Genomic DNA, 14,793 nt, shown 5'->3' on the forward strand with positions numbered 1-14,793 from the left:
AACAGACATAAAAGATGAAGGTCCACTTTTTCCAGCTACAAGATATGATCTTTCTGAATCTTGCCACTAGTATGGAAGGGGAGCAGCACAGGATGAAGGCTTCAGTATTGTGATTCAGTGTTTTAACAGACATTAATAACAAGAAGGTTTAGGTGCTTTACTTATATCTCTTTCCATCCAAGCACTGTGAAGAACAGCAAGCAAGATTGACGTTTTAGTCAGGATGCAGATTCCAGCGAATGATCGAGCATCAACTATGTACATGTGCACATGAATCTTCCGGAAAGTGGGCGCAGAGGAGAAGGGGTTTGCTCTGCTCCGGAGCGGATTCCAGCCCAACGTTTGTGTCCTCTGCCCTCCTTTACAGTTTGTCCAACAGAGGAGACGTTCATCTGCATCCCCTGTGACCTCCTATTAGAGGATCTGCTCTGTACTGGAGGCGGAGATGTCCAACAGCCTCCAGGCTGCGTTGGGGTTCAGCTCCTCCTGGTCCCGACACAGGGCCCACACGTGCATCATCCTCATCACTTTCTCCTGTGGAGGGCAGAGGCGTTTAATGCCAAAAAGCAAGATAAATGACTAACTCTTTTCAATTTTCTTTCACCATGTCTTCTGGTACAATGAAATGTAACATTTTGTAGTTTCAAATTAACTATGAACACCTAGCTCTGCTTCAAATTTGCAGTAAATTTGAAGTTCACTGACCGGATCGCCTTCCACAACGTCTCCTTTTGGGCTGCGGACCACCATGACGACCTGAGCCTGGAAGGTAATGATCAGCACTGGGCCCTGGTCCATCAGCTTACCCATCGCCAACTAAAACACACAAAGAGGCCACAAAACAAGAGGCTCACAGGAGGAACAGCAGATTTGAAGTCATTCGGTTAATTGAAGAGGATATGTAACTTCTGAGCACCGGAGTGAAATTGCTGGAATATTCACTCATTTGAAGACCAGCTACTGTCTTACATGTTCTGAACTTGTCTGATCTTTTCATCTGTGGGAGTGGTATTTCTAACCCTGTATGGATTTCATTTCCGCATTCGCCAATTCACCAATCAGTATGTTGATGAGGTGGATCAAGAAGGAGTGGAGAAATAGACAAATTTGACTACTTTTGCAAGAAAATAAGGAGATACTGCATTGGATGTGATAGTGATAGTATTAACAGGTTGTAGCAGAACTCACATCTATGTTATCAATGTCGAGAACTTTGGACTGAAAGAGAAGGCCCAGAGCCTTGGCCTGCTGGATGGGATGGGCCAGCTGTCTGTATGTCTGAGAGGAAGAACAAAGGATGAAACAATACTTAACATATAATATCTGAAAGCAGATCAACATGCCAGCTCATTGTCATGCTTTACATTTCTAAAAAGGAGCCTATGCATTTAAAAAGGTTTGGAAAAATTACTTTGGAAAGTACGTTAGACACATAACTCTGTCATGCAGCAAAAAACTGACTTACATTTGTTTTCTTTAACCTAAAAATCACTTCCACCCTTGTCATGTGGAGCGTCAACTTTAAATTAATCGGAGCTTAAAAAAGTATTAAAGATGAATGTTCATGCAGCTGCTGAATAACTTACAGCTTCATAGCACCAATCCTTCAACACATCCAGCTCTCCACGGACCATAGCCTACAAAGGAAACAATTCATGAGTGAGCTGTGGAAAAATGCTTCACTTACTTGTGCTTTGACATTTCTGACACTCAGGTTTGATCTTTCTGTTTAAAAATCATCTAGAGATTTACATTTAAACTCCAACCTGCTTTCTTTATCTTATTTTAACTATTTTTTCCCCCTAACTGAACCAGGTTGTATCAGGAAGCAAAGGAATGAAATACGACAGGGAACGGATAAAAGAAAAGAAGGATTTAAGGAATAAACGACAAACAAAAGCTGGTGGTTCCTATCACCTCCAGGACGTTTGGGATGATGTCTTTCTCACACTGCTTGAGGAAAGTGTCCTTGTCAAACCTGGGATCTATCTTCAGGATCTCTGTCAGCACTTCTGACATTTCTGTCTTCGAGAAAAGGCCACCTAGAAACGCACGTCAATGCCATCAGCAACACTGACAAAAACAGCACTGGTATGCTCTAAGTGAAATTTCTAGGTCGGAATATAGAAAAACAACTATAAAGATAAGATGGATATGATGGAGAGTTACCTAAGAAGTCAGTAACTCTGTCAGTCATGGCTCGGGATGCTCTGATGAGAGCATTGTCACTTTCATCATATTTCATCTTCATCTCAAAGAATCCTGAGCGCAAAGGAAAAAGCAATGAAATGGTTGGACTTTTCTCAGAAAAATAAAGTGTTTTTTACATAATAACAGTAGCAGTTGTATTCATCAAAGACATCTAAAGTGCGCATCATTTTTCTGTTAAAACATGCACTTATAAAACTATCTGCTGCCCCCTGCTGTCTCCAACTGAGGAGGCACGCCTGCAGATTAAGCAGACGGACATTAAGGATATAAATAGTTTATTATTTGGAAGCAACTTACGGTTAAAGACCACATTATTGTCCTTGAAGTCCTTCCACTGCTGGTACCACTTTGAATCCTTATGCAGAACCACCCCCAGAGCTTCTCTACATCATAAAAACAAACGTGGAATTTTTAATCATATGGAAGCGAACTTCATAAAATATACACTTACTTATAAGCAAGTGGTGGAAACATAACAGGGAAACTGAAACTGGTTTATTGCTCAAAAATTAAAAGTCTTAAATGAGTAGAAGTAATTTAAAACCTAGATTGGACATTCTGGACATATTTAAGGCTGTTTAAGGCCTAAAGCTTTTGGGACATTTTGAGATATTGAAGAACCTTGTGATTTCACTGGCTTATATTTGAATTTACTGAGGTAAATGGGAATCAAGACAAATACAAGCCACACGTTTCAGATTTTCATCTGAAAAAAACCTTTTATTCGTACCTTATGTTTCACCTATATTCCAATAAAATACATCCATATGTATTAACAGGATGAAATGTTTTAAAAAAACAAAACAAAAAAAATACACATTTTGCAAGACTTCATGCATTGGTATCAATGTAGAGAACAGTGATTTTTCTTTTCTTTTTAGCAGCTACTTACTCATTGGCCTCAAACACTCTGCTGTCACTGTCTGCCCCTTTAGATGAAAAATCACTTCTCATCCTCAGCTGAACAGGAGCTCTGTAGGGGCCGGCGTCTCCGACGTCTATCTCTTTCTTCATGGACTCAACGCCCTACAGAGGAAGCAGCGGTTTTAACGTTTTGAGCTGGGAAGCATGAAAGTTTATCAGCATGTTAAAGCAGAGCTTTAGATAAAATCAGGAATAAAGGAAAATCAAACAAGCACTTCAGACGTATATGTCAGGAAAGGATTGTTATTTATCTGCAACTGAGCTGAAAGCTACTCTATTGCAAATTCAGATGCTGCATTTTTAAAGAAGACATTTAGAGAGATGTCTATTCTTCTGACTTGTGAGATGGCTTTGAAGGCGCTGATCCGGCCCAGTTTCTCTCCACCCTTGGACACGGACTCTGCAGAGTGCATGGCTGTCCTCGCTGCCTCTTCCACGCCTTCTTTGATCTTCTTTCCTATATCCGTACGAGTCACCTCCTCTAGACCCTTAAGCACAAAAAAACACAGTAAAAGATAGAATTCAAATGGATGTCCACTGAATAAATGTATAAATATGTAAGGTAAATTCACAACATGGAATGAATCCTTCCAAAAAAAAAAGATAATCCAGTAACCCCTCTTTAGTGCTTTCTGTTTAGATCCCATCAAACACCTCACCTCTTTGACAGTGTCTGACAGAGAGCCAAAGGTCTTCTTAAACACCTCAGAAGTCTTTACAGTCTCTGCCTCTATAGATTTCTAATGAAAACAAAGAAGGGTTTTACCAATAATAATCAGTTTTAATGTAGACCGACACACCAGAAGCCAGGCGACTCCCTTACATATTTCCTGCGGGCCTGCTGCAGGGCGCTGGACTCTTCCAGCTTCTTGGCCTCTTCCCTGAACTTCTTGATGTTTTCCTTCATCTCCTGGTTCTTACTGAACTCCTGACGAAGATTATCAACAAACTCCCCCAGAAAACCTTTCCGTCCTGAAGAATACCGGACCTGACCACAGAAACAGAAAAACGTTACGCAAAATAAGTTAATATATAAAAAATAATAATAATAATACAGGACTCCAGAAATCTACAGGCATCGAAAACACAAAATCGGCAATGGAAGACAAATGAAAATAGTCTACAACCAAATATGCTAACTACTAATTATTTCAATAGAATCCCCAAAAGAGGAACATATGAAAATAATTTTTAGTGTGTACCTGCACAGCTGCAGCCGGGCTCCTGTGTAACCTGTAGGCATCTCTTTTCCATGTAGCAGAGACCACAGAACGTGTGCAGAGAGTCAAGGCATTCCTGCCAATCAGCTGCAATTAAAAAACAGCAGTAAGGTAACAGCAGTGATGGGTCAAAAAAGTTTCTGTATAATTGCTGATTCACAACAGAGTACAAGGGAAAGCAACACCAACAGTCCAAGAAAACATCTTGAAAGATTCTTGAGGAAGATTCAATACATCGTTCCTGATACAGTACAATTTTTTTTTAAATGTATTACTTCATTATGCATGATTCCCCCCTTCTTTTCTGGTGGCACAGACCACTGTTGTTTTTACTCCCACCACAAACACTTTAAACCTTAAGGCACACTTTAACAAACTTTTAAAAATTCTATTGGGCTTTTACATGATAAGACCAACCCAACATAGTGCATAATTCTGAAGTGGAAGGAAAATATGTAAGTGTTTAAAAATAAAACTGAATTCTTTCACCTAAAGAGCATAATTTTGTCAATAAAAATGTTTAGAATTTTTAGTCTCTGGGGTCGTCATGTAGAATGTGTTTGAAACCTTTTTATTACTCAGATTCTGTTATGGCAACAGTATTGTAGTAAACATGCAGCCGTTCTTGTTCTGCTCCAGCCCATACCATGGTTTAAAACTACTCACAATGTATTATTGATTTTTAACAGACTCCCTTTCAAAACAACCTAACCCGGTTAAAGCACAGTAACCAAATTTACTAAAAACCTAGCTTATGTTATTAAGCGGTAACAGATTTAACGGCGACGATTCTGATACAACAAGGCCTTTTAACGGTCATAACGTACTCCAGCTAAGATTTATAAAACCTTGTTCTCGTGAATAAAGGTGACAAAACTGACACAAACACATCGGAGTTAAACTTGTTGTAATAAAATAGCGTTTCAGGTCTGAGAGCTGTAATGAAGGGCATGAATGGGGTCTAACCTCGTAACACCGACACACGGACGCTGCCATCTTGACGTTCAATCAGGGAAGCACGTGCACACTGGTGTGTCTTCGCTGTCTGAACCGACATTCCACCTGACCAATAGGAGGACGGGAAGTGAACATGGGGCGGGGCCAAGTTACTGACCCTGATTAAAGGGACAATCCAAGCTAAAATTAAGACATGGTGCTTCCTATCTGCATAGTACCAATATCTCCACCAGCTATTATGATGCAGTTTTGGAGTTATTCTGAAAAGAAAAGTACGGAGGAAGACTGTTTTGAGAAAAAAAAGGCGGAGACAAAATACACCACAGTGTTAAACAATGCAGGCAGGCTGCGTAAACTCCTCTAATAGAGAAAAAGTGTCCATGATACTGAAATTCATTCTGTAGGACACTATCCATAATTCTTTAAATGACAGTTTAATTAGATGATGCAAACACTTGTTAGTTTTCATTTTTATATTAGTCAATGATTAATCAAAACATTAAATTTGATTAATTATTTGTTGCACTTAGTATACTCTAAGGACAAAACCCCCTACACATTCATATTTATATTCTGCTTTAATTTGGTTGCACAAAAGTATCAAATACTGATTTTTCTTTTAGTCTGAGTATATGGTAATCATATAAATGTGTACATATTGTTTTTTTTTTTTTTTTTTTTTAAAGAAGTATACTGAAACGTCCATCCAGTTCTCAAAGCATAATCACGTACCAGATAGCACCAAAAGGTGACAGTGTCTAGTACATAGCAATGTTCATTCAGAGTGAATGGCATACGGTCATCAGTCAATACGGTCAAAAATCTTTTGACTGACTGCAAAAAATCCGCAGCAAGTACAGCAGCCACTGAGGTTTCAGATTCAACACATTAATATGTCTGAAATCCAAATTCAAGTTGAAAGACCATTAGTGATTACACACATTTTCCCCATTGTACATAATCCATACATTGTACACAATCTCTAAACAACAATAATAATGATGAATAAATGTCCGACATTTTATTTAGTATTTATTAGGAGACTGTTCGCCTAATTGTTTTGCATATATTCCCAAATTTAAATGCAATCTGAATGGTTTGCTATTTTTATTATAAGTTCACTCTGTGTATACATCAGATTATGAAATGATCATTTTATAAAATAATAAAGTCATTTTTACAAATGACTTTATTTTGTCTCTGGTATAAATAAATGACGTGTTTTGATAGAGGGTGAAGCAGATGAGTGACAGGTATCTGGTGGCATCCCGGTGAGGAGCGCCTCCTTTAGGAAGGAATTTGAACTGCGGGGACTCCTCCCCCCTCTCTGCAGAGTTGGGAGCTCTCTCCCCTTTTTTGCTCTCGCCTTGACAGCCGACACTGGCGCAGAGTCTGAGCACAAATCTTTACCTTATTTTTCTGGCATATAGCGACCATCCACACCCACAGCGTCCACTCATCCTCTTCCGGAGACAAGCGCTGGAGCGGCCTCGTCTAGAATGGGGAACCGAGACGACGAATACGATTTTTTGTTCAAAGGTAAGAAGAAATCATAAAAAAAAAATAAAGGGTAGAAAAGATGCATAGATTGGCTCCTTACGCACCGGCGTTTTACGGATGATTGTGAATTTTCTTCTTTTTGTCACTGAGCTGCGCTGATGATAATCGGTTGCTGTTATTAAAACACAATGCTGTAAATTTACAGAGCCTGTAGCTATATTTATTGTGTAATTAATGCGCAGCCAGATCCGCACTAAAGCTTTTTGAAATAAACTTTCATTGTCTCGTAAATGCGGTTAGGTTTATTGTTTAGCAACACTGGATGCTTTCTATTTACTTCTCCCGTTCGGATGTATTCAGGCCTGCTGGCCTTTACCTTTTGCTGATCAATAGCACTCATTCCCAACACGAGGAGGACTCACTGCAGATGCATCGGCGCAAAACTTCCTTCTATTTTCATTTCTGTTATTCTGACAGTCATTGAGCCTGAAAGGGTGTCACCGAGCCTGAAGCGGTACCAGACCCAGGTCCCACCTCGTTTTTGGGTCCAGAATGGACTCTTTGATCCTGATATCAGCTCCTGTGACACATTAACATCCTGGGCTTGTATAAGCCAGAAAGACCATTTAGATGTAACAAAGTATCCTCTGTGGGATGAATAGAGCATCTGCCGGAGGCTAGGAGTCTCTCCCCCTCCCTCCTTGTGTTTTCTCTCCCTGCCCGAGCCTTATAACCCGTCCGAAACAGGAAGGGCAAGGCGGCCTGGAACTGTCGATTCAGGGTTTGATGAAGCGTGTTATCAGCTTCCTGCAGCCCCGGACTGACCGAAGCCGACGGGGAGAACAAAGTTGGGCTACGTTTCCTTTTGTGGAGGAAGTAGCGGAAAACAAAAAGGCTCCACCTCTGCTGCTCCTGTATGAGAACCATCTGCTCAATCAGTCACACTCATTAGACTGCAGCAGCATAGGACAATGGGTGAACAACAGAGACTGTTGATCATTTAAAATTATTTGTTTCCAGGATGTTCACGGGGGAATCACCTTACACTTAGAAACTTTAATGGGTTTTATTAGGATTTGAATGATTTAATGGCATGGCATTTTATGGCATTTAAAAACCATATTGCTGTTATAGGTACTGCAAGTCTGTTACGGCTCTACCAGCTGTGCACACACCTCAAGTCAGATTAAACTGGAGTCATATCAGTCAACTTCAGTCTTTATGACTGTCTTCTCTTTCCTGACAAAGAGCATCCAGCTAGAAGCTATAACTCATGGTGAAGTGTTTGTTTTTGTTGTAGACCACAGAGTTCAGTTTCAGACCCATCGAACCAGAACATCCTCTTCCACATTTTATACGTGTCCTACATGGCTTGTGTGAAATTACAAGCAGTATTTCTAAATTACAAATGGCCTTCCTCTTGCCTCTCTTCCATTAATGCCAGCTTTGTGGGTAACATAACTATTAGGTGTCCTATAGATAGATTCTTCCACCTGAGTTGTGAATCTCTGCAGCTCATCCAGAGTTGCTACGGGTCTTCCGGCTGCTTCTCTACTTAAGACTATTTGGTGACGATGGGGTTCTGTTCAGGCTGATGGTCATGTCTTGGTAGGTTTGTAGTTGTGCCGTGCTGTTTCCATTTTCATTGATGGAATGTGCAAACATTGAGATGTTATTTCTCTGAACCTCTCAACAGTTTTATCGCTGAGCTGCCTGCTGCTTTTCTTGGGTGTTTTGATGCTGATTTGTTCATTAATAATCCTTAGAAAACCTCATAATAGAAAAACAGGTGGATTGTTCTAACTAAGTAGGTAACTTTGAGAGCCAAATGTAGTCCCAGGATATTATTTAGGGGTATTAGATTGATAGGAGGCTCAAAAATGTATTCATCCTTTTCATTTCCCTTAACAGTTTTTAAAGGAAAGGGAAATAATCAATACTACTTTGTTTTGATCTGTCCCCCAAATCCTTCCAAAATACTCTAAAGTCTTTGGATGCAACATTCAAAGAAGTTAATGGGTTGTGAAGAATAGTTTTGCAAGGCACTATATTTTATACCATAGGGAATATCACGGGCTATGTTTACTGATGCTTATCCCTTTAGTTCATACTTGTAGAGTCTTAGACTGTAAGGATAAATAATGCCTGCTAAAGGAAAATCAAACCAGATCAAATCCTGCATTTAAAAGTCAAGGAATTCCTTTATCCAGTGTTTTGTCTTCCTATTTGAAGTTCCCATTCATAAAAGTGCCTAGAGAGATCAGTATGACCCACTTCAGGTTGACAGGCAACGTTCAAAGTCTTCTTTGATTTAACATCACAACACTGACTCACACTCTCTTCTTTTCCTCCATAGTCGTGTTAATTGGAGACTCAGGTGTTGGGAAGAGCAACCTGCTGTCCAGATTTACACGGAACGAGTTCAACCTCGAGAGCAAGAGCACCATCGGGGTGGAGTTCGCAACACGCAGCATCCAGGTGGACGGCAAGACGATAAAGGCTCAGATCTGGGATACAGCAGGACAGGAACGCTACAGAGCCATCACGTCGGCGTAAGTTTGTGTTTGTGCTCTGATTGCAAACCTTTCAGTCTTGCAACACCTGCAGTAGGGGGAAGGGGGATGTTTCACCATGGCAGTCCCAACCGTCGTATAACTCTGAGATCAGAACGATTCAACTAAGTGGAATGGTAACTGACCCACACAAACAACCAGACAGGCTTTAAAAACTGCGTCTAGTTGCAGCAAATAACTGATCACTGGCCAGCATGTGTACTTCTGCAAAAGGAGAAATTTTGTCAGTTTGCAGGTCCAGTTGGCAACTTTTATTTATATTAGCACGATACCAAGGAGGAACAAAAGCAACAATGAATTTAGAGAAGCTGTTGTTGCCATACATCAACCTGGGAAGCGCTACAAAACCAAACAATAGGATGTCAGTGATTCTGCAGTAGATAAATGACCCACAAGCAGAGACATTTCAGCAATTTCACCCTGAAAATTGCTGACCTTACATACGCTTTTAAAAGTATTCTTACCTAACAACACCATCCTTAATATGATGCTGGTCAACATTAAAAGTGGCCTGTATGTAGACATAGTGGATGGGAAGACAAATGGAAATGTAATCTATCAAATGTAATGTGTTGGATGCAGCAAAAAGCCTAAGCAAGAGCTGGAGTTAATGGGAATGGTTTAGATAATAAGAAAAAAAAAATCAATCGCAAAGTTGGTACAGCCATATCCCAAATAACATGGCAGAATGCTTTATGTTTGCAAAAATATCACCTGAGGTATCGACATGACGTCTTGGTAAATAGCGTTACATTTGGTGTAACAACATACGGCATTTTGTAACACATGGATAGTAGGCTTGTTATACAGACAACAAACCTGGACAATTTGCAGTCATATAGTCAGAAAAATGGCTATGTGACTGCAAAATTGAAAGTCCTCAAATCTCAATGAAACAAAGCCACATGGCAAGAAAGAACAGATAGAAGTTATCCAATATTTTTATAAGCGACGGATATAATGAGTGACCTCCACCACCTCAGGCCTGTGGCCACAGAGGATGGATTGTTTATAACAGTACTGCTGTTTGCATTTGAGGTAGCCTTCACTTTTATATTCTGACTTAGCTTACAGTAAATGCAGATTATTAAATTGATTCATATGCTATTTTTTCTGTTTCATGTAATAGTTGGTTAGAACAAGACTTTTTCAATGATTTTCTCTTATGTTCAATCCTAACAATGAGTGTGGTATCCATCAATTAACTGTCTAAGCCAGGTTATCCTTGGAGAAATGAGTTGATGCCAATCTCCAGCTGACTTTAACTGTCAATGGGTGAGCAGCAGGGCTCACCCTGGGCCTTTGTCAGTGTGTTGAATATTTTCCTAAAAGAGCAAATCAAAAACTCAAAGACTCCAGTGACTCCTACAAATGGGAGAACGTGGAATACTGAAGTTACTGTGATCACTTGGACGCAATGAGTGTAATTGAAAAAACAAAACATACATTCAATAACTGAAGCTTTGGCAAAACTCTATGAGTTAAGGTAACTTACGCCGACTTTCTATTGATGGTGTTACAGATACTACAGAGGAGCCGTGGGGGCGCTGCTAGTGTACGACATAGCTAAACACCTGACCTATGAAAATGTGGAGCGCTGGCTGAAGGAGCTGAGAGACCACGCCGACAACAACATTGTCATCATGCTGGTCGGCAACAAAAGCGACCTGCGCCACCTCAGGGCTGTGCCCACAGACGAGGCGCGAGCCTTTGCAGGTAACTGAACTACCTGTCCCTGTGACGGGGGAACAGCTTGTATCACTGGATGGGTCAAGTAGTAAAACGTCATGTGTTTGTGTGTGAACCCGCAGAGAAGAACAATCTGTCATTCATAGAAACCTCAGCCTTGGACTCAACAAACGTTGAAGAAGCCTTCAAGAATATCCTTACAGGTATGTTATAATCAGACTATAAACAATAATAGGGTAAAGACAAGAAAGGGAGTGATACAAATGTATATTTACTAGATCTATCTTATCAAAAGGCGTTTGCAGTAGAAGACAACTTTAGAAACATTAAACTAAGTAAACACCTTTCAGAGTAAGATCCTGTTCTGTGTATTGTTTCTTGTTCTCATCATTTTCTCTGTGGACATTAAAGGATCAGCTCTCTAGTCAGTCAGTGTTCCTCTACACAATTACTGCAGTAACCACTGTTTCAATAAATTAAATTGGAGTCTGAAAGAGAACTCTGATCTGGTAAAAAATAAAATAAAATGGTTGTACTAAGATGGGTTAATATTTTCCTGTTGGGTTAGAACGATTCTCTTGTTAAAGTACTTTTTAAAGACCGTTTTCATATAAAACCTTATTCCTTATTCTGACTGAATTCTGGTTATTGTTTCCAGTCAATTTTAACATGGTTCATACTGCCAACAAAAGTTATTTTCTCATGTCACTGACTTCTATAAATATGCCACTGTGATTCATGCATTTATTTAAACTCAATTGTGACACACAGTAGGATATTAGCAATGGGAAAATGTGAGGGGAGCGGATAATTTTATTTTTAGTATGTTAGTAATCATGATTTAGCCTCTGATGCATTTACAGAACTATATTTATGTTCAAAATGGGATTAAATTAAAAACATGGTGATTATGTTTTATTTAAGGGTATTAGAGCAAAAGCGGCTGCTCTTATCTACATAGAAAACTTTACACATTTTTATTTGCAAAAAAGGGTTGGAAACTATGCATTATTTTCTTTCCACTTCACAGTTATCCTCTACTTTGTATCGGCCCATTAAATCCCAGTAAAATACATTTAAATGTGTGATTTTATGATGAAAAAGAGGCGATAAATCTCAAGTAAAATACATTTGCACTACATGGTGTAAGATATAATTGTATTACCTTGTTGACAACTCTCTCCTCTTGTTTTTATTAAAATAATAACCATTACATTCAGAGATGCGGAAAAAACATTTCAGTCAGTCTTATAGACTTCTTGTTTTTATTTTTTTTGTCACATATAAGATCATGTGGGAAATGTTAATATCAGCAACATGCAGTTTTACTTATGAAGGTAAAAAGGAACCAAACCGGCCTGCACAGTATAAAGGTCGCATGTTAAAAAAAATTAGTTAACTGAGATAAGCCACCTTTTTGTCACCAGCTGCACACAAGTCTGATTACTACCTGATCAGTATAATCAAGAAGTCACTTAAGCCGGACCTAAATGAAACAAAATGTTAAGTAAAAGATTTTTAAAAACATCAACTCAATATGGAGACAGTCAAGAAGAGATGACGAGATGATATATGTATCGGTTTGAAAAGGGTCACATTTACGGAAAACAATAAATATTCTGTGGAGAAACAAGACAAAAAGGTTTTTTAAGGTACCAAAAAGATCATAGGAACAGTCAAGCATGGTGGTGATAGTGTGATGGATGGTGGCTCAAGCACACATACGTTAAGCAGAAAGAAAGGAATGAGAGTCTGGGGCATGACCTTAAACAGCCCAAACTCTAAAGAATTTGTATAAATTAAATAAATTGTGCAAAGATGAGTGTGCCAAAATCCTTCCACAGTGATATATTAAAAAAAACCTCACCGCTAATAGTCACTTAATAACAGTTGTTGCTGCCAAGGGGAAGTTCAACGCTGATGTTAAGGAGGCAATTACATTTTCCACATGGGACACTTTGGTTTAGATAGATTTTGTTCTCTTCATAAATGAAATTATTATAGCAAAACAGCTTTTTTGTAAATGCTCAGCTCTGATATTAAGAATTGTTTGATGATTCCATGCATATGACAAGAAAGACACACACACACACACACACACACACACGCACACACACACACACACACACACACACACACAAAAAACCCACCTGAAACGGGGAAAATACTTTTTCCACACCACTGTATATTCAGACATGAAGGTGACACCTAAAGTCTGGCTCCTGAAGCACTGGGAGTCCTGTTTCCCAGCACACTCAGATGTTACCGATACAAGTCAAACCAGCTGCTCCAAATGTTTGTCACTGTATGATTCATTAACCTAGATTTCACCGTTTCATCCGCTGTAGGAAGCTGACTTTTAAACTTTGCATGTAGCTTCCTCTTTCTGATCTAGTTTCCCTTTCCAGATTAGCTTTGTATTACCTTAGGTGTCCTGTGGTTAGAAGAGGTACAAGTGTGAACAGAGTATGGTTGCTCTTCTAAAACATCACTGCTTTATCTTTGTGAAAACAGAAATATACCGGATTGTATCACAGAAACAGATTGCTGAGCGATCAGCCCATGACGAGTCCCCTGGAAACAACGTGGTGGACATCAGCGTCCCTCCGACCACGGACGGCCAGAGGGGGAGCAAGCTGCAGTGCTGTCAGAACCTGTAACCCCGCTGGAAAACCGTCCTGCCTCACCCGGTCCGATTATTAACTGAAATCCACTAGTGTTGATGTGCTTTCGAATACGCTGGGCACGACGAGTCGGCGCCTGCATTTTTGAATCCGTGATGTCAGTTCCATTGAGCCACAAAACGATCAATCCCAGATAGAAGAGTTTGATTTCATGTAGTAATCTGACCCAGGTATGGTCAAAACATCGTGGCACAAAAACAGGACTGAAGGTACACCGTCCCGAGCAGCTACAAGCTAGTCAACATGTTAGCGCAGGGTCCGAGACCCTGTATGCCTAGACGTCTCTCCGGTAGACTGTTGTTGGCACAAACTGAAGGCCTGGGTTTGAAATCCTGCCGGTTTCACTGGGATCAGCAGTCCTGTCTTTGGGCCTTTTCCTCCTTCAGTCATCATCTCAAAAAGTGGTTGTGACGCTGCTGACGCTTACTTTGTTTTTGTGTAAAATATATTTTGTTCTCTTTGTTTTGATAGCTTGTCTGCTCACATACATTATATTAATGCCATGGAAATAAAATTTTACAATATTACTTTGCAGTGTCCTTTTTAAAAACAAAACAGCCAAAAAAAAAGAAAAAAATTTACAAACGTAGGTTACAGACTAGCTGTGGGAGGAACATCCTCGTTTAAGTATTCAACCTCACAACTCTAATTGAATTTGGAAAGTATTTTTGTGTTTACTTTTCACTCAAACTTAATGCAGTTTTTTTTAACAGTCTGAGAAGCATAATGAAGAAATTGCCAAACAACTCGTTGCTTCTATGCAAGACCAATTAAAAAATAGCTTGTTAAAAAGGAATGAAAATATCCAGGATACCACCTAAAGTTTAGTGTTGGCCAGTAAATGAAAAGCTCACTTTCACCCTCAACCGGTTATGTTTGAGTAACAGAGGATAGTTGAATTGAACAGAGCATCAGGTTGTCCATAGACTTTTTTTACCTTTACTGACATATTTGCCTTGTGTTCTGAACAGCAGCTGTATATAGTAACTTTACACAGAAATATCATACAAGGAAGATTCCAAAGCAGAGAAATGA

General features: G+C 39.6%; 2 protein-coding genes across 2 annotated transcripts; one reads left to right on the forward strand and one right to left on the reverse strand.

Annotated features, from left to right (window-relative positions):
- Positions 1 to 143: 143 nt before the first annotated feature.
- Positions 144 to 5,433, reverse strand: LOC122841117 (mitochondrial import inner membrane translocase subunit TIM44-like). Its single transcript, XM_044134144.1, has 13 exons — positions 5,322 to 5,433; positions 4,338 to 4,442; positions 3,959 to 4,123; positions 3,795 to 3,875; positions 3,474 to 3,623; positions 3,104 to 3,237; positions 2,509 to 2,594; positions 2,170 to 2,262; positions 1,918 to 2,042; positions 1,587 to 1,637; positions 1,189 to 1,278; positions 706 to 816; positions 144 to 534 (listed from the first exon to the last, which is right to left on the reverse strand). Exons 1-13 carry the CDS (start codon positions 5,349 to 5,351, stop codon positions 415 to 417), a joined length of 1,341 nt encoding a protein of 446 aa, XP_043990079.1. The 5' UTR covers positions 5,352 to 5,433; the 3' UTR covers positions 144 to 414.
- Positions 5,434 to 6,616: 1,183 nt separating this feature from the next.
- Positions 6,617 to 14,285, forward strand: LOC122841119 (ras-related protein Rab-11B-like). The gene is made up of 5 exons (XM_044134146.1): positions 6,617 to 6,851; positions 9,169 to 9,364; positions 10,908 to 11,101; positions 11,197 to 11,277; positions 13,589 to 14,285. The coding sequence occupies exons 1-5, from the start codon at positions 6,812 to 6,814 to the stop codon at positions 13,732 to 13,734; spliced, it is 657 nt and encodes a 218-aa protein (XP_043990081.1). The 5' UTR covers positions 6,617 to 6,811; the 3' UTR covers positions 13,735 to 14,285.
- The last annotated feature ends 508 nt before the right edge of the window (positions 14,286 to 14,793 follow it).

Source organism: Gambusia affinis, linkage group LG12, assembly GCF_019740435.1.
Source record: "Gambusia affinis linkage group LG12, SWU_Gaff_1.0, whole genome shotgun sequence".
Lineage (NCBI taxonomy): Eukaryota > Metazoa > Chordata > Actinopteri > Cyprinodontiformes > Poeciliidae > Gambusia > Gambusia affinis.

Coding starts and splice junctions, on each gene's coding strand:
- LOC122841117 (XM_044134144.1), bottom strand. CDS start 5,351: ATGGCAGCGTCCGTGTGTCGGTGTTACGAG. Junction 4,124..4,337: donor GCCCGGCTGCAGCTGTGCAG/GTACACACTAAA, acceptor TTCTGTGGTCAG/GTCCGGTATTCTTCAGGACG. Junction 3,876..3,958: donor AGCAGGCCCGCAGGAAATAT/GTAAGGGAGTCG, acceptor TGTTTTCATTAG/AAATCTATAGAGGCAGAGAC.
- LOC122841119 (XM_044134146.1), top strand. CDS start 6,812: ATGGGGAACCGAGACGACGAATACGATTTTTTGTTCAAAG. Junction 6,852..9,168: donor ATACGATTTTTTGTTCAAAG/GTAAGAAGAAAT, acceptor TTTCCTCCATAG/TCGTGTTAATTGGAGACTCA. Junction 9,365..10,907: donor TACAGAGCCATCACGTCGGC/GTAAGTTTGTGT, acceptor ATGGTGTTACAG/ATACTACAGAGGAGCCGTGG.